General features: G+C 38.9%; 1 protein-coding gene across 3 annotated transcripts in view; it reads right to left on the bottom strand.

Moving 5' to 3' along the window:
* LOC144023490 (contactin-4-like) overlaps positions 1 to 23,089 on the bottom strand; it is a 177,638-nt gene that overhangs the window by 123,598 nt on the left and 30,951 nt on the right. For all 3 annotated transcript variants that reach the window (XM_077529033.1, XM_077529032.1, XM_077529034.1), the window contains exons 3-4: positions 9,587 to 9,719; positions 6,425 to 6,600 (exon numbers count right to left, since the gene is read on the bottom strand). In XM_077529033.1, the coding sequence (XP_077385159.1) occupies positions 6,425 to 6,600; positions 9,587 to 9,719 (309 nt within the window). The remainder of the gene's footprint in view (positions 1 to 6,424; positions 6,601 to 9,586; positions 9,720 to 23,089) is intronic.

The following is a 23,089-nucleotide window of genomic DNA, read 5'->3' as shown; positions in this document are numbered from 1 at the left end:
TAATATAATATTTTCAATATTGCTCTAAATTTGTATTGACAATGGTCGTTAAAATAGAATGGCTGCTAACAAATGGCATGACTATATCTCACTAGCTATTGCTGCAATATATGCCAGTCCATGCCAATCAATCCGCATGACCGGTAGTCTGTTGACGCAAGTGTCGATGTGTGACAATAAATTACATGACAAGCATTGATGCGGATGACAGGCCCTGTACTTAATATTCCTCAAGCAAGAAGAAGTCAATAAGTGTCTTCTGTATTTTCCAATTGTCAGACAAGCATAAATGATGACATTAACAACAAGTGAATGATGGTCTGTTCAGATTAGATTCTGAGGTTTGGCCGTTTGTAGGCAAGGTCACTAATATTTCTCCAGCCATATTTGGAATGCGGCACCGGTGAAGAGTCAATGCAGACACTGTTGATTGTGTTGGTTGCTTTCCACAATGAGAGCATGACAGTTCCATCAATTGTTGGGCTCTGACCTTCGCAGCCTTCAGCTGTAGTCAGAGGTTTGGTGTGCATGTATGGGGCAGTGTCATCTGTCTTCTTTATTACTCTTGGTTTAGTTTAATTAACTCCACTGCATGACTGAAAGAACATTCAAGCTGATAATATAAAGGGCAACTGCTAATACACAACCGTGTCATGCCATCCTTTAGAGTATTTTAAGAGAACAAAATGCTAAAGTACTCCTTAATGGAGATGATACAAAACCTGAAATATATATTTTTTCCTTTGAGAGGCAGTTTTGCTAATCAATGACTTCATTTGAGGAGCCACTTTGAAATTTTGAAGAGCAAATCTTTGCATGTTCATCCCAGGGACCTGAAGCAAGGATTTTACAATTAAACAATAAAAATACAACAATATAATGGGGGAGTTGTAGGGCTGCAACTATTTAATAATTTAGTATTCAAATAAGATATCAAAAATTGTATTGAATAACTTAGCCATGAAATATATAACTGCATGCATTCTGTTGAAAAATATTGAGTGAACATATCAATTAATCAATAAATCAATCAAACTTTATTTATAGAGCGCCTTTCACACATTTAAATGCAACTCAAAGTGCTGAACAATTAAATTTCTATAGTACAATAAAAAGAAAACCCACTCCTCCCCACAACATCCCCATGGCCATACAGACACACACTCCTGGTGACATCCCCAAGGGGACGCATGTAAAGATTACAAAGTAATGAACCTAAAATTGAACCTTGGGAAACCCCTCATTTAATTCCATGGGTTCCAGACGAACCTTTCTCCATACTTACACGTACAATGAAATATCAGTCTGTGATATAGGAATAAAACCAGTTAAAACAATACCAGAGATGCCCACCAGGTTTCTAAGTCTGATTAATAAAATCTGGTGGTCTAACGTATCAAAGGCAGCACAAAAATCCAGTAGCACCAAGCCTGTAAGTTATTTCAAGTCTACATTCCACCTGATATCATGTCAATTTTTTTAAAACGACAGTTTCTGCACTATGGTTCATCATAAAACCAGATTGACATATCTCTTATATCATATTTGTATCTAAAATAATAATAATAATAATAATTGGATAAAAACTCCCGCCAGCATACCCCCTAAAATCTTACTTAAAACCATTAAATTGGATACAATTTGATGAACTAAAAGACTGGACCTTGTGCTATAAATTTTACTTCTGAAGTTGTCTGCAAAGCCCTCACAGAGAGCATTTGTTGGAATCTGTTGGCTTTTTAAAAAGGATTGGTAAAAGGATTCAATAAATTATGCAATTTCTTTCTGTTAGATTGTGACCTTTTGCTTAGAAATGAGCTTTCTTTCTAATTTGACTTTGGTTTGACAGAAGACATACTTACTTCTCTAATAAAACCTGAGGTCATTAATGATTGTCAGGTAAAAAATGGAGGCAATCATTTACAGTTATAAATATACACATTCCTTACAAGCGGTCCATCTCATCGCTTGAAACCATTTCGGAAAGGTGAGCACATTCTTTGCTGATTTGGTTGCCTTCTCTCATTTATGTTTTGATGTATCCAAATTCTCATAATTTAAGCTATGGGGATATTTCAAATCATTTTTGTTGTCATCCAAATAATCCTTGTTGTGGGAACAATTGTGGTACAAAGAAGTTAGATTATGTGTTGTAAATTAGGAAGAATGTTTCATTGTCATATTGTTTACTAGTAACTTTGTTTGATGATAGATAAGTTAAAATGGCAATTTAGAAACCTGGCAGAGTTTCTTGCCCTATCTATTTGTCATCTATCCACATTAGTGAGAGTGCACGTTTGTCTCACAAAACAGGAATGCTACTGTATAGGATAAAACCTACATAACATAAATAAGGAGCCTGGACTCTAACCGGAGTCCTCAGAACTGGGAGGCGGGCGTGCTAACCACTAGGCCGCCTTGCAGCGCAGACATCTAGCCGATAAGGGAGGATAGGGCAACGGGAGGAATTCTCATATTCCTATTAATATTACTAATAAAGAAGTTGGACTACAACACCACTGGATTATTTGTTTCATTTTATTTATTTATTTTTTTATTGATTTTATTACGTGTTCAATACAAAATATGTCTTATTAACAAATTAGGGCGGCACGGTGATTAAGTGGTTAACAAATCCGCCTCCAAATGCAGAGGTTGTGAGATTGAATTCGGGCTCCAATCTTTCTGGGTGGAGTTTGCATGTTCTCTCTGTGCCTATGTGGATTTTCTCTGGGAATTCCAATCCCCTCCCACATTCCGAAAAGCATGTCTGGTAGGTTAATTGAACACTCTGAATTGTGCGTAGGTGTGAGCGTGAGTGATTGTTGTTCTGTGTGTGCCCTGTGATTGGCTGGCAACAAATTCAGGGTGTGCCTAAAGACACCTTGGACAGGCTCCAGAACAGCCGCAACCCTCGTGAGGATAAGCGGTTGAGATAATGGATGGATGGATGGATGGATGAACAAACTGGAAAAATGATATACTGAAATACTGAAAATTGCCACTAATGTCATGCAATTTTAAGGAAATTTGTTATTTTGGGATTCAGTGCATAGGTTATTCTTGAAAATTATCTGTCATTGTTTTTATGGAAATTTTATGTATCAAAATATCCTTTTGCATTGGTATCGGTGAGTACTGAAGAGTTGAGTACTGAGTACTGAAAATAGTAGTATCGAACATGCCTAGATATTTTATTTTCAACAAAAACAAAAAAATAAGTTCTACAATGACAAAGTCTGTTTTCTCTTTTGGTGAAGTTAGCGAAAATATGTTATTTTTTAAAGTGTGGTTTTGGACTGTAATATTAAAATCATCATGAAATCCAGACAAGTTAGAGTTTGACTTGTGTATTCAGGAGAGCAAAGTGCTTTTTTGAAGAACATGCTCTGCCTTCTAAAATAGTCATTTGGTTCAACGTGTGAGGCATCCCCTTTAATTAGACATCAGAGCAGTCTTAATCTTGTTGCTGGTGACTAATTGTTCTAAAAGGCGGTAATGGTGTTAAGTCGCAGGGTATTTTCACAGCACACCACAGGAAATTGTTTAACTTAAACCAATGTGTTTGGGGAACACTAAGATAGTTAAATGTGTGCTTAAAACTACATACATACTGTTAGAACCAATTTAACTCACCATAGTGAAGAAATGATCTTCCCAGACTGTGAAATTGCTGTACAAACATCTCATGATTGTGTAAAAGAATAACCACGCTGTTCTGCAAAACTTATTTTTCAGCAGAAAACAATGTTAGTCCACATGCAGCAGAATGCCTCCAAGGTTATTCTTTGAAATTGGCCACTTTCCAAATTGTTTGCCCTCTTCTTCTCTGTGTCACAAACTTTTGATGGATGATGCTACTCACAAGGGTTGTGGCTGTCCACCTCCTGAGGCTAGGATAACTGATGGGCGCTCCCGCTCAATACTTGCTGTCCTTGATTAGTATGTCAATTGATTCTAGTCACCGATTATGTAAAATGGTACACCATTACCTCATACAAATACAATGTTTCATAAATAGATGGCGTCGGTCCGAATCCTCGTACCTCCAAAATCATCACTTTTGAGACCCCCAATACAGCATATTTATTCAAACATTAACTTTGCGTCATCAAAGTGTGCAAGACGTTTTCAACACCGGTGAATAATTTGCCAAAAAAATGTAGACTGATCAATAGTATAGATTTGTCGAAAAAAATATAAAACGTTCTCTCAATTGTAGGGCTGGGAATAAAAGTCGACTAAGGTCGACTAGAAAAAGTGGCCGATGCAAAAATGCATGTGTCGAAGCTATTTTAATCATTTTAAAAAAACTTATTTGCAGCACCTGGACGTTGCCGGGACACCCGGAATGAATATTTCGGTTCGGCACGGACACTTATTGCTGACGGATTAAAAATTCACCAACACTCACTCAGATGCTTCGGAAGGTTTGTGATCTCTTTAGACTGAAAAGGGAGAAAATTAGCATTGCTACATGTCTTATGTTTGTAACAAAACAATCCGCCTCAAAATCGCTAAATAAATAAGAGCTTAAATGAATTTATTGCTGCCGGCCAGACACACGTAAGATGGCGGTCCGCCCGACGCATCCGCAACAGGCATAAGACATATCTAGCCGCCATTTCACCTTCTTGTCGTCTCCTCCCCCCACCCCCCCACCCCCCCGCCCCCTGGGCCTGGGGCTCCCTCTTCCCGGGTGTCGGGCTCCGGGGACCGGGCGGGGGTTTGCGGCCTGCCCTACTTCGGTAGAACTCCTGGCACCCCGGGCGGGCTCCGGTGGCCAATGGGCTGTCCGGTTGCCCTGCTGCGCTGGCCCTGTCCACCTGTCGGGGTGCTAGATGGGGGGGGGGTTGATGGGTGCTGGGGGGCGGGCGCGCCTTCTGCACCCGCCGGGTTGGTCGCTCCTCTTACTCACTTCACTAGTTTTGCACTATACATTTTGTAAATATACACATAGGGCAAAAAAAAAAAAAGAAAGAAGACGTATCCGTATCTATTTCCTATCTTGTTCGAGTTTTTTTTTTTTTTTCCTTCCTCACTCGCACTTGCATGGACGCTGGTGGTAGAAACAAACTTACTTCGGACATTTATGGATTTGAATGGAATGGAATGGAACTAGGCGGCACGGTGGATGACTGGTTAGCACGTCCGCCTCCCAGTTCTGAGGACTCGGGTTCGAGTCCAGGCTCCGGCCTTCCTGGGTGGAGTTTGCATGTTCTCCCCGTGCCCGCGTGGGTCTTTTCCGGGTACTCCGGTGTCCTCCCACATTACATAGACATGCATGGCAGGTTAATTGAGCGCTCCAAATTGTCCCTAAGTGTGCTTGTGAGTGTGGATGGTTGTCGTCTCTGTGTGCCCTGCGATTGGCTGGCGACCAGTCCAGGGTTTACCCCGCCTACTGCCCAAAGCCAGCTGAGATAGGCTCCAGGACCCCCCGCGACCCTTGTGAGGAATAAGCGGTCAAGAGAATGAATGAATGGAATGGAACTAGGGTGATGGTGCGGGATCTTGGAGCATAATGTGAGTTATTTGGAAAACCTTTCTGTGCGTGTGCGGTACCGTTAGTATGCTTTCATCAATGGCCATTGTAGGCTTCGACAACTCAATATGTTTGAACAAGACAAGAGGATACGTCAGGCTTAGTAAACATATGATGAAGATGAAGTGCTATTTAAGTACATTAATATTGTGATCAAATTGGATTTTTCATTATGTTGGACTGTGAAGTGATTTTCAAGAAAAATACACCAAGTAAGTGATTCGAGTTTATTCAGGGCGAATGCTAATCGTGATTATTAATCGTTTAGCATAGGCTAATTTTGTTGGTGTTAGTTCATTCATATCCACTGAATTCTACTCGGGTTCAACCTTGGTGGACTAAATAAATAAATAAATAAACAAATAAGGGGAAAAAATGGGGGGGTTAATTTGGAGCGGCAAGGGCTATTAGTCCGGAATAATTGATAGGCAAGTCGATTTTTAAAAAAGTCGTTAGTGACAGCACTACTCAATTGTGACTTGGATGTTTCGGCCAGGTACCAGTGATCATAATGGGTAGTATATTCTTGCCGATGCGGACAATAAAATGACATTTCCAAGAGGAATTTGATCGTTCCATTATTTTCTTTTCTTTTATGATGATGATGATGATTATTATTATGATGATGATGATGATGATGATGATGATGATGATTATTATTATTATTATTTATTTTATTTTATTTGATTTATGTATGCATCACCTCTCGCACATAAAATCAGCTGGTAAAGGCTCATGCATAAAAAACAAACAAACATTTGAGTTCATGATCACTGTAGATTTGTTTTAAGCTGCTGAAGAGGAATGCTAAAAACTCGTTGATGAAGTTGCGATTCTGTATGTTGGTTGTATTTCTTGTTCATTGTAACAATTGAGACTCACATGCAAATGTTAGACTGGCCTCTCGGCTGACGATGGTTCCAAAAGCGTTGGAGGCGAGGCACTGATATGTTCCAGCATCTTGGTCTTTGTTCAGATGACTGATTCTGAGGTTGCCTCCAGATAAACTGTAGTGAGATCCAGATTTGGGGCTGATTTCTGTGCCATTAAGTTTCCATCTAAAAACAGAAAATTAAAAAATGGATTACATCAACGTTGGCACGTGTATTCGTCAAATAGTTTTTGTGTGTGCGTGTGTGAAGCGCAACAATTTGTCCACTTCATACGTTAATCCCAGCAGTCATGAACTACTGTGGTGCCAAGGACCTAAGCAACCATAATTGTGGAACATCCATCTTTCTAGACTGCAGTCAAACAGCATAAACTTGAGTTGTAAATCATTATTGTTCCACAATTGAAACACATGCCTCTCACTTGCATTCTATACTGGTAAAGATGACAATTTTTCTTGTTTGTAAGGATTATGAAAGCATAATTAAGTATAAATTGCAGCAGGTGTCCAACGGCTAAGCATTGACCTAGTACTGTATATTTGGAGAACACAATTTTTCAGTTTGGATTGAATAAAATATATTTGTCTTCAATGTTGAGTAGGGAATATTGCACATAGATACACGAAGGTATTAAAAAAGAAAAAAAAGAAAAAAAAAAAGGCGGAGTGAGTGTGTCCTTGAACAGAGTCACTGGTGTTTGGGGACCAGTGGAAAAAATACGACATACACAAAATCACCAGACTTTACACGGTCATGATTTTGTAACTGATCAGCAAGTAAAAAAAAAAAAAAAAAAAGTCCCCGATCCAATTAGAAGATGGAGCAATATCTAGTTAAACAACTTGTTTCTTTACTCTACAGTCAACCCCCACTATTTGCCGGGGAATTGGGAAATAAGCCAAATAGCCAAAATTTGCGTATAATTGATGTCCATTAAAATACATTGGGGAAAATGAGGCAAACAGCACCCGCCCCCAAAACTTGCAGGCCTTCGTCAGGGAATTTTGCAGTGCAACTTTTTAATCAACTGCCCATGTCATAATAAAGTCCTTTTATCCGCAATGACTTTGAGTGCCTCAATTTCCTGTTTTTTGAAAAGCTTTGCTGATCCTTCCACTGAAGAGCAAAAAAAATAAAAAATAAATCCAACACATCCTAATAGCGCTACTGCAGGCTCTGATAAGTCTACATATTTTTGTGCCCACACTATTTTCTATTTATAACCATTCTTTACATTCGTTACACACCTGTTTGTTTTGTTTTGTTTTTAATAAGTAATATGCCAGATCAATTCAAAGCATTGAGGATGCATTTATTTGGGTCCTGGAAATGCATCACAGCATATTATGAATATGTCAAGCAGTGTTAACTACATTATTTAATAACTCTATTTACAGTGATTCATGCAGGCAACAACAGCAGCTCCACTTTAAGGCACATGCTTTATGCAATCATGTAACAGACCGTGTACACAGTGGCATAAATACAACACCATCTGGCTTATGAGGCTTTAAATGTTGGGCGGGCTGTTCACTTTGTTAAGCCGGATGCCTTAATTTGAATCAATCACAAAAAAGAAATATGACTAATAATTATTTTTCTGATGTTCTGTTTGGAAATGGAATACGAAAGACACATACCATTGTCAGAATTTTTAAAAGATATTCATTAAACTGATCAAAAAATACAATTCTATTTTAGTATTTATTTATTATTCAAACATTTTAATGACATATAGATGTTTTTAAAAGAACTCATATTGCCATATGGCAGGGGTGTCAAACTCTTGTTAGCTCAGGGGCCGCATGGAGGAAAATATATTACCAAGTGGGCCGCATCAGTAAAATAACGGTATATAACTTAAAAACAATTGCCGTCATTTATACGCAGATTTTCGTGGACCAGCCCTAAATGACGGTGCTTAACTGTAATCATATTGTTCCAAAAAATTACACAAATGTAAATGGAAGGTAGCGAAACAATATATATATATATATATATATATATATATATATATATATATATATATATATATATATATATATATATAAATTGTTCCCAGAATGCATTGCATTGCGTGGCGCAGTTAATCACGTTATAAGGACGCTAATCCTTGTCATGTCTTATTTTTGCTACCAGTAATTGAATTTGTGTCATATTTAACACGTTTATGTTGGTGTATGATTAAAATAAATAAATAAATAAATAAATAAATAAATAAATAAACAATAATTCAACAAACCATAACTTTAAGTTGTGTGTAAAATAATGAAATTCATAACGATTCATCTGTGGACTGCTTGTGAACATACAAATTTATTATGTTTTAATTGTGAACGGCTGATTAATTAGTCCGACATTACAATTTTATTTTATTTTTTTACTTTGCAAAATCATCTCGCGGGCCGCATTAAGACCCTTTCCGGGCCTGATCCGGCCCGCGGGCCTTATGTTTGATATCACTGCCATTTGGTATACTGGATTTATTTATATACTGTAGGCCTATATATCATAGAGGCTACCTTCCTGCATAGACTATAAAAATTTGGAATTTCAACATGACACATGTCTGCCTCGGGCAAATTAGATTATTGTATGCGGTATATGCTTTGCACTTACTGCGGACAACCGTTATGGCACCAAGACCTACAAACAAGCAGCAACTAAAGATTGCTACAGAGAAGCATGTCCTGGGAGGAAACTCAGAAGTTTGAGATCGGCCTGAGCTCCGACCTCCTGCGCAACCTCTTGAATTAAGGATGACAGTCTGAAGTTACATTTCAAACCGAATGTGATGATTTATTGAGGAAATATGTTGATAGTACTGAAAAACAGACTCTTGTTGTCCACATATATCTGTGTTGCACGGTGGCTTTTCATTACCTACAAGGCTTCAGCTTATGCAAGCCTCAGCATTATCATGTGTTAGCTTACAATAAGCCCCCTTCTGACTTGACAAATTCAACTTTTCTTTAAAACCAATTAAAGCTGCGTGATGCTTATTAAGAAGAGTTGACGCAGCAGTCACCCATCCACCAGTAGCGTGCAAGGTGGGGGGACCGGGGTGAATCATTGCCAACACAAAAAATTTCATGGAGCGTGCTTATGAAACATCCACTGAGCTTTGCGAGTCAGAGTCACTGCTACTCACCGATACACTGGAGGTGGGCTTGCTTGAGCTTCGCAGCTGAATAGCACCTCTCTGTTCTTCTCCACAGATTCCACAGGGTACACAATGCTACCAGGCTGTTTGGTGAAGACCGGACTTTGCAGGACAGTGCTCACTGGAAGACAAAAATACCCACCAAAAAAACAATCAATCATGTTATTACACATACACCTATAGTCACAATGATATAACTGTTCAAAATGATGATGATGCATATATCTATGTACTGCGTATCTTATACAGCTCAAGTTTTTCTAAGGGTGACCACTTTGTTCCAATTGCCTTAACAGATGTTGCAGGAAACTTTCTTCTTATCACACAAGTGGGTCGTTCACCGTGTACTCACCTACTTAATTCTTGTGGAAGAAAGTAGGTCACAGATCCCCCCCACCCCCCCCCCACACACACACACACACCCACGCACCCACGCAAGCACACGCAGGTACCTCGACCAGGCTTCCCAGTGGGCCACACACACTTGCGACAGGCTGATGTTTTTTTTTCCTCACTGTAAAAACACTGCTCATCTGAATATTCCTGAGAGGGGGAACAACAGCTCAACCCAACAGGTTAACCCCATAGGGAATATATTGCTACTTATCTTGTTGTTGTTTTTTCCTCTCAAACATGGTGAAAAGTGTGCAAAGGGGAAAAAAAAAACCTTTGAGCTATACATCTTTCGCTTCACCAGCTTTGGGACATTCTTGCATTTAATTTCATTTTAATACATTCCAGTCAACTTCTTTATTCACGTTGATGCACTATGCTTATAGGTGCTTCATTTAACATTTGAGGCACATCCTGAACGATCACACTCTTAGAAACAGAATAGATTTTTTTTGTTATTGCTATTGTCAGTGAAAGGTGCATTCCCAATATTTTTTCATGTAGAACAACCATTAAGTATATAGTAGGTAGTTCTAAGCGACAGCATCTTATTTAGTGTTCATCACTCTGATTGCCAAAGGGACCAAGTTGTGCATGTAGTTAGAGCAGTGGTGTCAAAGTCCGGTCCTCGGACCCGGAGTCCTACATGTTTTAAAGGTTTTCCACATCCAACACAGCTGATTCATATTCAATCTCATCAGCAAGCTCTATAGGAGCCTGATAAGGATCATTGAATCAGGTGTGTTGGATAGGGAAACCTTGAAAACATGCAGGACTCTGGCCCTCAAGAACCGGACTTTGACACCTGTGAGTTAGATTTCTGGTCCGAATGGACTGCAGCCTCCTGCCTGGAGGAGGGCCAAATAGACTTTTTCATGGTTGAGTAGGGTAAACCAACTTGCAGGAAACCTGTTTATAAATGACCTCACTGAAAGCACAGAATATGGTAAAAAAAAAAAAATGGATCATTTGGCTCAGGCTGGATATGGAGTTAAAAATAAAATGGAGTTCGGGAAAAAAAAAAAAGGACAACATGCTTTATTTTTGGAGTACAAACACCCCCAAGTGTTCAGTGTGCTCTGTTTTGTGCAGGCCCCTCATTCTGACATGACGTAACTAGGGATGTAACGATAATATCATGATATCGTGATATTACAACTGCCATAATATCGCCGTCGTCATGTTCACAATATTTAAAGGGAACATATCTGTTTAAAAAGTCAGGTTGATCCAGGTTGGTCCATCTGTTTGTTTCCATCATTAGTGCAATTTAATTTTCATTAGAGATGTTTTGGCCTTCTATGTTTAAAATCTGTGCTAATTGTCAGATGAAGGGGAACGTAATATGCTTGTGAACTTAATGTGTGCATTAGCAAGTAAGCGCCTCTATATTGTTATTAGAAATTGTAGGTGGTTTATATGCATTGCTTTTATGTATAAAAGCACAATATTGTGTTGTATTGTTTTTTGTTTTTTTGTTTTTTTGTTTTTTTTTTACAATATTGTGACCTTTTTTTATACCGCCAACCCCCCCACAATACCGTGATAATTATCGTATCGTGATCGTGATGTTTGGATATCGTTACATCTCTAGACGTAACCCAAATTTTGATTTAAGTTGGATTTCAGCATTAGTTTATATTTACTAGGGGTTTTTAAAAAAATCGATTCGGCGATATATCGCGATACTACATCGCGCGATTCGCGAATCGATTCAATAATCGGCAGTATCGATTTTTTTTTTTTTTTTTTTTTTTTTTTTTTAGGATTCACACCTTGAGCATGGAAGAATGTTATATGAACGGAACATTAAGCCTTAATATTTTATTTTAATGCTGTTCAAACATGAAACAGATTACAACCTCTATAAGACTGAAATTTCAGATAAATAAATAATACATTTTCATATAAATCTTACACTCTACAAGCTTACTGATTCGTATTTTCTAAATTTGAATGAAAAAAATCGCAACAATCTAATTCGTATCGGGATTAATCGGTATCGAATCGAATCGTGACCTGTGAATCGTGATACGAATCGAATCGTCAGGTACTAGGCAATTCACACCCCTAATATTTACATCAAAAAACTTTGGGGCCTATTCACTAAAGGTTTGCGTCGCCTTTGCACCGCGCTAACCGGGAAAAATGGAACAATCTGCGAGCGCCTAATTCACTAAACACGCGCAAATGGGGATATCCGTCACGAAGTGCTCTGCCGAACAGATTGTGTCACGGTGCGCCGGTGGTATTTGCGCGTATGTAAATGAGGTAATTTGCATAGATTTGACGCAAAATATGCCCACCCCAATGCAAATGAAACTCATTGATATGCAGCGTCTAATTCACTAACGCCAGCGCAAATAGCCACACCTCGTTTGCGTGACGCAAATAACGTTTTTGGAAAGCATGTATTAACTGCTGCAATCTCGATCATGACAGCGGCAGATCACGCAGAGAGGGGAGAGAGAGAGAGAAAAAGAGAGAGAGGGGGAAATATTTCCGTGTTAGTTTAGGACAACATAACGTAACCCGGGCTGATCGGCAATGACGGGAAGGCATTTTACGATCATTCTTACGTGCCAGATGCATACTGTACACCCGCGCCAACCTCTGAAAATATATTTTTAAAGTACGATCGCAACAATAATTTGTACTTTATAAATGAATGACGTTGCTGTCGTCCTCTCTGCTCATTACAGGTTAATAGCGCTCTAAACGCTTACTCTCGGTGCAACCTCGCTTTCTGATAATGTCATCTTTCTCGCAACTGTTACTATAACAACCATGTTGTTGGCGCAAATCCATTGCCATGTGTGGTAAATCAGGTGCAAATTTGCTCCAAGTTAAGTTGTCATTTTTGTGGGCATGTTTGCGCCAGTATATGATTAGAGCAATATCCTCAGTGAATAGGTGGGTAACTGGGCACAGACTGCGGGTGCAGTTGTGGTGCAATATTTCACGCTATTACCGGACTCGCATTCTTAGTGAATATGCCCCTAAGTACTGTAATTTAAAAAAAAATAAAATAAAAAAAAAAAAACATATCTGCGACCCGGAAGAGCTGGAATCAATATTTCGTGTTTCCGCACGGATATTCATTGCTAACGGACGGCAGAGCGGCGATAATTAAAAATGTGATGCTTCTGATGGCGAGCTGACCTGCTTGATGGGACGCTTGTTACCAGAGTTAACAACACAACTTTAAATAACTTTAAAATGGTGTGGTTATTGTGGGAAATTAACGAAAAAGAAGGTGCTACAGACGAGGCACTGGTGCCGTAAAGTCGAAACAACGTAGGTCGTCACGTACGACGTAACAAGGACTTCCTGTATATCGCCGTTCAAGGCTCCTATATATCTTAACACTCAATGTGCAGGTGGGACCCAATATGATCGAGACTACCAAACAGACGAAAGCCGATTTCCATATTTATATTGAGCAGAACAGGGATCCAATCGCAGCAAAGCTAATTTACATATATGACAATTCATGAGAAGTCCAACTGTCTCCTGTGAAAAGCAATTTTGACCAAAAATACTTTAAGAAAGGGCATCAACGTTTAACATTTAATGCTGTTTCGCTGCTCTTTTTATCTATTTCTATTATTTATTTTCTTTTTTTAATATAGTTATAAAACTGTTGTATTTTTTTCTTTGCACTGAATGGGATTGCACTATACTGTTTCGTTGAAATTGTTGTAATGACAATAAACCGAATCTGAATCTCTGAATCAACAGGAGTTATTATTATTATTATTATTATTATTGTTATTATTATTTTAAAAAAAATGTAGTATGGGACCTTTTACAATTTGTCAGTTTGGAAAAAATAATGACTCTACTGCATGCTGTAAATTTGTTGTTCAAGCCCTACTGTAGTGTACAGATTTCAGTGCCAAGTTTTGGGTAGCTGTTCATTGTACAGACATACTATACTCATAGTAGGAGTCACGTTTGAATGGAAATAAATCTTATTTTTTGTTTCATCACCCTCTAATTACATGACTTTTGATCATCACTATGTTATGTTGCCTCTCACAAATTCCCCAAACAAGTGACAAACAGGTATACAAGTCTGAGCACATATGATGCAACACCTCTGATGCAACACACCTTGCACATAACAACCAGGAAGAGACTTCAGCACAGGTGTACTGTCAGTATAATGAAACAATACCTCTCTCTCTTTTTTTGTTTTTGTTTCCTGCAGCAATCAGAGCGTATTACCCCACCAGAATAAGCAGTCCAAATACCACATTGTACTTCTGATGCATGCAGCAGTTACACAAAATTAAGTTGGATTTTTAAAGGCATAAGAAACATGCGACTCATCAGGGTATTTTCAGTTTGGATCACATTCTGGTCTCATTAGCAATAATCATTTTCCATTTTCCATCCAACACTAAATTAATTGATTATTGCCATGCAACTGACCCCAGGATGTCCTGGATTAGCCTAGCAAAGCCACACCCACTTTAACGCAAGAAAGTTGGTCTGGTCTGGCTCAAAACGAACCGTGCAATCAAATTAGTTTATTTGCTGTGACCAGACTCATCCGCTGGTTACAGCAATTAGTCTGTTTGCAGGATAGTCCAGGAAGGACCCTAGCCCTACTCAACAATGGATACAGAGAACAGATGGACAGATTTTGCATCCATATCACCCATTACTAAAATGGAATTAAAGTCATCTTACTGTTAAGTTAAAATTTCGGGAAAAAAAATTTGAGTAGAAACAGAAAGAAATATGGAAAGAAAAATGTATTTTCAGATAACTGTCCTGTCATTTTTTTTTCTTCAAACAGCCACAGATGTGTGCTTTTAATTTCCCTCAATTGGCATCATCCTACCATTGCCCACCCTGCAATTTGCAAGAATAGTGCAGTATGTACATTCCTGGATAATGTGCACATACAGCATGTTATTCACATGAATCATTGTTTTGTTTTGTTTTGTTTTGACTTGGCAGAGAGGGGCAGTGTCACAAAACGAGCTTTAAATTTCAGACTTCACATATACGTAGCTTGTTGTGTGCTGCTTGTCCACACGCACAATAACAAGGTAGTTTTGACTTGATGTTATTCCAAGCCGACATGAATAAAACATGCATTGATATGCATATGAAAGGGAAGTGTTGACAAAGCAAAGCAAAGACAAACAAAGACGTAGGGCCGGTAGAAAAGCAAGAGGTGAGGGCTTTCTCTTGAACCTGCTCTGAATGTGTAACACTGCCAATTAGCCAGGGCTCGACAGGAAGGCCATCTGGGGACGTCTCTTACCCCCCACTCTCCCTGACATAATTGCTTCTCCTGAGGATGAACAGGTGAGTGCACCTTGAGATGTCGAGACATGCTCTTCAATTTTAGGAACTAAACCTGAGCTCTTACTAATGCTGCCATCAAGCTGATTTCAACCCTAATGGAAGGTAATTATAAGATGGGGAAATGTGTTTAAATTAGGGATGTTCAATACCACTTTTTTTTCAGACCAATACCAGTACAAATGTTCACTCTTTGAGTAATACCTATAGTACTTTTAATGTGAACAAAGACCTGACAGAGACGATGATTCATCTGTGTCAAACTGCCACGGCATAGCGCCAACTACTGTCAAGGAGGACTTACTCAATTTTTTATTTTATTTTTTGCCTGTATCAGTGGATACAACAGGCTTTCTCACTCCTGGTCTTCGAGAACTGGAGTCCTGCAGGTTTTATAAGTTTGCATCCGGAAACCGGATAACGATTCTGATCTATAGAATCAACTGTGTTGGATGACGGAAACATCTAAAACCTGCAGGACTCTCGCCCTTGAGGACCAGGCGTGAGGAAGCCTGCCTTAAAATATCAGCCTGATAGTTAAAGAGAGAGTTATCGTTACTCAACCCATCCAAAGTTTAATTGCTGAAGAGTCGAATGACTGTGATTGGCTGGCAACCTGTCCAGAGTGTACCCCGCCTACTGCCCAAAGCCAGCTGAGATAGGCTCCAGCACCCCCTGCGACCCTTGTGAGGAATAAGCAGTCAAGAAAATGGATGGATGGATGAAGACTCGAATGACCAATATGTAATTTTATAATATTTGATGACTCTGGCAATTCATAGTCTACGATGACGCAGTTTCTAATGTTATGAGGTTATGATGAAACAATGAACTAGTTTGTAAAAAATACATCATCGCGCACACACACACACACACACGTCACATTCAGTTACCACTGTACTCATGTTTTTCCATATAATTGTTTTTATGTAAATGGCCTAGAAGTACTTTTCATACAAATGTTCATTGAACGGCCCCACTCATGGTCTCTTGTCATCAGTGGTCCACACAGCCTTCATCTATCTGGAAATAAGGAACTCCAACATCTGCCTGCTCTTCTCGGATTTCTTCTCCACCTTTAACACCATCATCACACAGAACCTGAATGCAAAAGATGAACATTCTTGGCCTGAGTCCATCACCGGGGTCCTTGACTTCCTGACCAACAGACCACAGATTGGCAAAATCCACAACACCATCTCATCCTCCATCCCTCAGCACTACCTCCCCCCACCAGCGCTGTGTACTGAGCCCCCTCCTGTTCGTATTAACCTATGACTGCTCTGCGTCATTCCCGAGCTGCCACGTCGTCAAGTTTGCGGCCGACACAGAGTAGTGGGACACATCACAAACGAGGATGTTAATGAAATGCGACAGATGGCCAGTTTGGAGGTGTTATTGTCCAATGCCTTGCAGGGTTTGGGGTCATGGGGTCTGCCCGATTGGCAGCATGGCTCAGGTGTCCTGACACTGGCAGGTTCACTACAGGCTGCTCACCTAGTGGAATGACAGAGGTCAATGTTCATCCTGTCACTGTAAAGTGGCCTGAAGTGATCGGGGCGCAGCCATGAGAAGAGACCTTGGACATATCAGGCCATCTGACATGCACATCAACCTAAGAAATGCCCTTCATGGGCAGTAAGCACGATGATGCAGACACATCATGAGCGCATCATTTTTTGATAGCACTTCTTGAAAAATTCAGGAGCGCTGCTGTTGCGCTACACAGGCAGTATGTTCTGTATGTCCACCACAATCCATCCATCCATTTTCTTGACCGCTTATTCCTCACAAGGTTTGTGGGGGGTGCTGGAGCCTATCTCAGCTGGCTTTGGGCAGTAGGCGGGGGATACCCCGGACGGGTTGCCAGCCAATCGCAGGTGTCCACCACAATATAACAAGATAATCATCATTATTTAAATGATCTTTTTTAATTTAGAATGTGTGAAAATGTTTCCTCCATCTCTTTGAATCCATCAGCTGTTCTCTCCTTTCCCCCCAATTTATTGCTATTGCTGCATAAGGAGGAGATTGCAGATGCCTACTAAAAGAAAACAAATATTACATTCATACTGAGGCTATGTTTATGTGACGGCGATCTGAAATGATGACACAAAAGTGGCATGTCGTCTCCACTTTTCATTTCACGTTTATCAGGGAAAATATGCATGACTACGTAGAATTGGAGTATATTGTGTGCCATGTGTGCACATGCCAGGCGGCAGGTGGTGCTGTAATGTAACTCTGACATGCAAATGTGTACAATCTACCTAGGATCTGAGTTTTATGTCAATAGCTTGTGCCGAGAAAACCAAAATGATGGCTACTTGCAAAAAAAAATAAAATAAAATAAATGTTGGATGGACTCCTGTTGGGTAGCAGTAGAGCACCTTAAAGAGCTGACAGATGGATGTAGTCAGATATGTTTGTTTACTTCTTTGTACTGGCACATTCATGTAAAGTAAGTTAAATGCGTACGTGACGGAAGCAGATCTGAGCGGTGTTGGGCCATGTACTTTGTACATGGGATTGCAACGGCGGAGCGTATTCAACTTTTCCACTCTCTAGGGTTGTGTATATTTTTTTGCGGATTCAAGCCCCCAAAACGTCTAAACCATAGGCGCTTCCAATATTTTGGTGTTTTTACCTAAAACGTCCTCATATACAGGACTGTCTCAGAAAATTAGAATATTGTGATAAAGTTCTTTATTTTCTGTAATGCAATTAATTAAGCAAAAATGTCATACATTCTGGATTAATTACAAATCAATTGAAATATTGCAAGCCTTTTATTATTTTAATATTGCTAATTATCTCTTACAGCTTAAGAAAACTCAAATATCCTATCTCAAAATATTAGAATATTTCCTCAGACCAAGTTAAAAAAAAAAAGCCATAATCAGAAATATTGCAACAATAAAAGGCTTGCAATATTTCAGTTGATTTGTAATGAATCCAGAATGTATGACATTTTTGCTTATTTAATTGCATTACAGAAAATAAATGACTTTATCACAATATTCTAATTTTCTGAGACAGTCCTGTAAATGGGCTACAAAAGAGTACACAATGAACAACAATTTATTTAGGTATGGGTGCAGAAATCACCAGGCAGGTGGTTAGGGTTGAATCACATTGTTGGTTAGCTACTTAGTTTGCAATATTAAAATGAAAATATATATACCGGTAACTATTACCAAATTTCCACAAAACCTAAAAAAATCAAGGAACAAAAACAATGACAGACAGATGTGTTTAGGAACGTCTGACCTGAAGGTCAAGTTTGACTTCTTTTGGTCTCCTTTCAGTTCTTTTACTTTAAAGAGTGAAATAATAATTTGAATTGAATTGAAAAGGTCGATTCTACTAATATGCTAATCATGGACTCAGCTAGCCTCCTTCAACACGCGAAACTATGCCAAATACTTATACTGGTTGATGACAGACTGCTGGTAATACGTTGAAGCTATACAATATCCAAAAGCCAAAAGGATTCTTTTACTGTATAAGCCTAGTTGAGGTAATAATGATTTTACATGCAGGTATTTGCAGTGTTTCTTTATATTATATATTGTGTTTACATTAAACCTCCAGCCATGACCTCTACACTTGTCTTCTTTTCCTATTTGTGATGACAGTAGACTTGCAGTGGTGCACACTTTCCACCCGCTAAAGGCAGACTGTGACTCACTCAGCGTGTCTAGTGTTGGAGTGACACATGGCTAAACGGCTGCACAATTCCCCCAGCTATATGATATGTCTTTCTCATCATTAGTGCTCTCCCAGCCACTGTGCAAATCTGCAGCTCACAGAGCCATTTCCATGACATCTTGGTCTAATTAAATGTTGGGGAAGATACCATAATTGAGTCAAGGCGCAATCTCCGCCCCTTTTGTTCTCTACAACACACTCTATCATATGCAGTACTAGCTTCACATCAGTGCCTGAATAATGAATATTCAAGTAAAAGAGTACAATATTCGACGAGCATCACCATGTCTTCTCTTGTGTTTGTTTTCCATCAAGCTTTGCAGAGTAAGTTCATGGCTGAGTTGCAGGTGGTTTTATAAAAAGGACTCACGAGATTCCATCCAGGATGTTTGTTGACTAAAACCCTTGGAAGGATGTATTCCAGCAGGTGTTTTGGGATTGTTTTTTGTTTTGGTTTTCCTCTGTAAGACCGACTTCACAGTATCAGGTACCAGTTATAGGAATTGGCTACAGTGAATGTTTTTAGCTCATCTGTAAGGTCTTCGGCTTTGAAACCGGCTGATGGTTCAAGTCCCGCTGTTCCGTCTTCTGCCGTGACTCCGTCCACCTCGTCGAGCTTTGCTTTGCATTTTTTCTATTGATTATTTGGGGAACATTTTGTTATCTTAGTTTTTGTTTGTGAACTTATTTTCCGTCTCTCGCACTGTACTGTATAGTGCTGTTTTGATTTAATACTAGGGATGTTTTTTTTTTTTCATACTGATATCACTAGTACTCAATTCTTGAGTAGTCACAGATACTGATTACAAGTACCAATACCAGTACTATTTTTGATACATAAAATGTATCAAATATAAGACAGATCGTTTTGAATATAGACCTATAGTATATATTCCAATATAACATTTTTCCTTAAAATTGCATGGAAATTAATGGCAATTTTCTTTTCTTCTAATTTCTAGTTCCTGATTGTTAGATGGCCACAAGAGTACTGGTATTGTTCACCGTCGCAAGTACAGATATCTTAAAATAAAGTTGGTATCTGCACTGATACTTGCCTATCTCTATTTAATACTCTGTCATTTAGGTCTATTTGCTTTCAATGCTATTTGCCTTATTAAAGTTGTGTCATACGCTTAACTCCTAGATTCCACGTTTAATTCAAACAGCAAGTGATGATATTAAATGTTTTATGAGGACATGGCTCCAATAGGCTTCTTGTGCTCTTCTTTTGAATGTGAAAGTCTCGTGAAGGTTGAGGTCAGTGAAATAATTTCCAAAACTGGAAAAGATGCAGAAGACACATCAAATAGTCCCGGTAAATGTTCTATTCAAACAAATTTTCTCTTTTCAGAGATGGTCTAAGCTCGCTGCATATTTGGAAAGATGGAAAGCACATCATGAATGGATTCAAGGTGCCAAGAATGAAAAGAAAGGCTGCACAAATCGCACATGCTTCCTTTAAAATGCTACGATAGATAGTTCTGTTTCACCTCATTTGTAATTCACTGGGCTGGCACTCATCTTCTTTGGATAGGACGCTGATGTATTACAAATGGTGGAGCAGCAAGGATCCTTTTCACAATCACTGACCGAAGCTATTTTCACACTATAATGCCATCTGAAACAATTGTTCCATACCTCACCTGTTTGTTTGTTTTTTTTGTTTTTTTCTTGATGTAAGTGGCCAGTAATTAAACCGTTCAATTAATTAAGTTATTCAAGATCACACACAAAAAAAAGAAAAAAAGCCTAGGAGACAGCAAGGCTAGAGTTCACCCAAGTTCACCCATTGTGCTGTTTGTGCTAGTGTTTCTCATATTTGAGGTTGAAATTAACCCATTTTCAAGCTTCTTCTTTTGGAAAATTCAGTACTAATTCAGTGCTCCAAAAATCTCAAGCTCAATATACAAAAAAAAATGAGTCATTGTTTTCAGTACATATGAAACAAACTTTTAGTGCACCCATATAAAAGTGAGAATAACTGTAACATCGCTGTCATTTAGGCGCTAAGGTAGGCACTTCTTTAAGTGTGGTAATGTCACTACCATTTAATTGGCCAGTGAAAGTTTGCACTTCTGAATACAGTTTTCGTCCAATGAATTAAAAAGTAATGAAACAGAGAACTTTTTCACTTTTACAATCATGGTTTCAAGAGAAGATTTTAAGTTGTGACTTTTAAAGTGTAACTCAACAAGAAATCAATCTCTTACTCCACCCCTCATTAATATTTGAAAATGGCACTGAAAGAGAGTGTTGCCTTTTGGACCGTTGAGCTTGCAAATGAAGAGAGAGTTGGGCGTGGTCTACCTGTGATTGATAGCAGCAGTGGAAAAACTATGATCTCAATAATTTCTGTAAACTAACCAATTGCTATGCTAATAAATCACTAACCCGATAATCGGGATAAAGATGTTTGCAAAATGCTACTACTCCAACTCCAACTTGCTAAGCAGGCATGTACGAGACTGAGCCGTTGGGTGGCAGAGTGAATATGTCATACTGTACAAGTGATGTAGTACTTCTCATCACTTCTCGTCCAATGAGGGGACAAACAAATTGTGCTTATCCCAGTGTATAACCTGAAGATGGCGCCCCACACACATACACATACGGTTTTTGCCCCAAATTTAAAGCAACACTAAGGAACTTTCAGTTTATGTTGATTATGGAGGGACCATATGGACAAAAGTGGTAATGTCATGCATCGTTTTTGAGCTCACACCAGCGAGTAAAAGCTGGGCCAATGTTGATCCTTGACTGTCCTGCGTATCTTCCCTTTTTTGTCTTCTCAGACAAAACTTTTAAGCTGTTTTGCAGCTTCTGCCAGGAAAGCAGTGATCGTGTGTCAACATTCAAATTGACTTCCGTCTTTGTAATGAATGGGGAAAGTGACATATGCCATAAGCAGTCAGCACATTTGTAGTTTTTTTGTGTGGCAATGTTCCTACCATCTTCCTCAAAGTTGTTTAGTGCCAGTAAAAATGATACAGACCCCCTCAGGCCATGGTAAAGGTACCATTCAACTAGTGTTAAGTCAATGTTTCTTCATAAGAGTTATAAAAATATTTTATTAAGGTTGAAAAGTTCCTTAGTGCTACTTTAAGCTTTCAACAAACATACACTAAAATGTCAACATAATGACCAGTCTATGTCGACAGCATTTGCAGACACCAGTTTATCAACAACAACAAAAATAAAAAATAAAAAAAATAAAAAAGTTGATTTAGTTCTGGGTATCCCTTTAAAGACAAAGGGATTACTATTCAGCCTGGATGTGGAGCATTTACAGTAAACATTCCTTCCACAGAAGTTAATATTCAGCTGTCTTCCTGAACCATGAGGGGTCTTAGCATGCAAAATAATGTGTTTTGTAACAAATTGATAAATTGGATGAATTGTAAAGTAATCCTCTACTACAATGTCAAAATGTCAAAAGTACTTAAGCTTATCTGGTTGCTCGAATAATGAGAGGCACTCTGAATACAAATCCAAAATTCAACACTAATTGGAAGGAAGAGTACATTTATTTTCGTCAAAAGGAAAAATTTCAAGCATGATGAAGCAATAGACATGCATGCTCTTACTATGTCCTCACTGAATGTATGTACTGCCTGTAAAATCAAAACCTAACTTCGATACATGAACGCATTTAGTTCTGGCCAACAACCGAGCTGCTGCTGTAAAATTGATCATTTGGCCAAACTGACAAAAATAGTCATTATCTTTTGCAATATTCCTCTTCTAAGGAATAACAAATCATAAAATGCATCCATTGACAGTATTCACTGAGGTATATGTTAAATTTTTTTCACACATTATTTATTCCAAAGTTTCAATGATGATGGAAACTATACCTGTTGATGTGATTCAACTTGAAAAAAATTGTAAAAGACAAAAAGTACATCATGTCCATTGCTTTATGATCAATGTCAGACAGAGTGACTCCTGCATTACCCCGGGTTTACACCGGTTGCGGTTGCGGTGCGGCTGCGGTGCGTCTTGACTGCGTGCTCCGGACGTGTCAATTTTTTGGCCAATCCACACCGGCTCCGCACAGCTGCG

The sequence above is a fragment of the Festucalex cinctus genome, chromosome 8 (assembly GCF_051991245.1).
Source record: "Festucalex cinctus isolate MCC-2025b chromosome 8, RoL_Fcin_1.0, whole genome shotgun sequence".
Taxonomy (NCBI): Eukaryota; Metazoa; Chordata; class Actinopteri; order Syngnathiformes; family Syngnathidae; genus Festucalex; species Festucalex cinctus.
The sequence above is the reverse complement of the archived record's forward strand: the minus strand, read 5'-3'. Positions and strand labels throughout refer to the sequence as shown.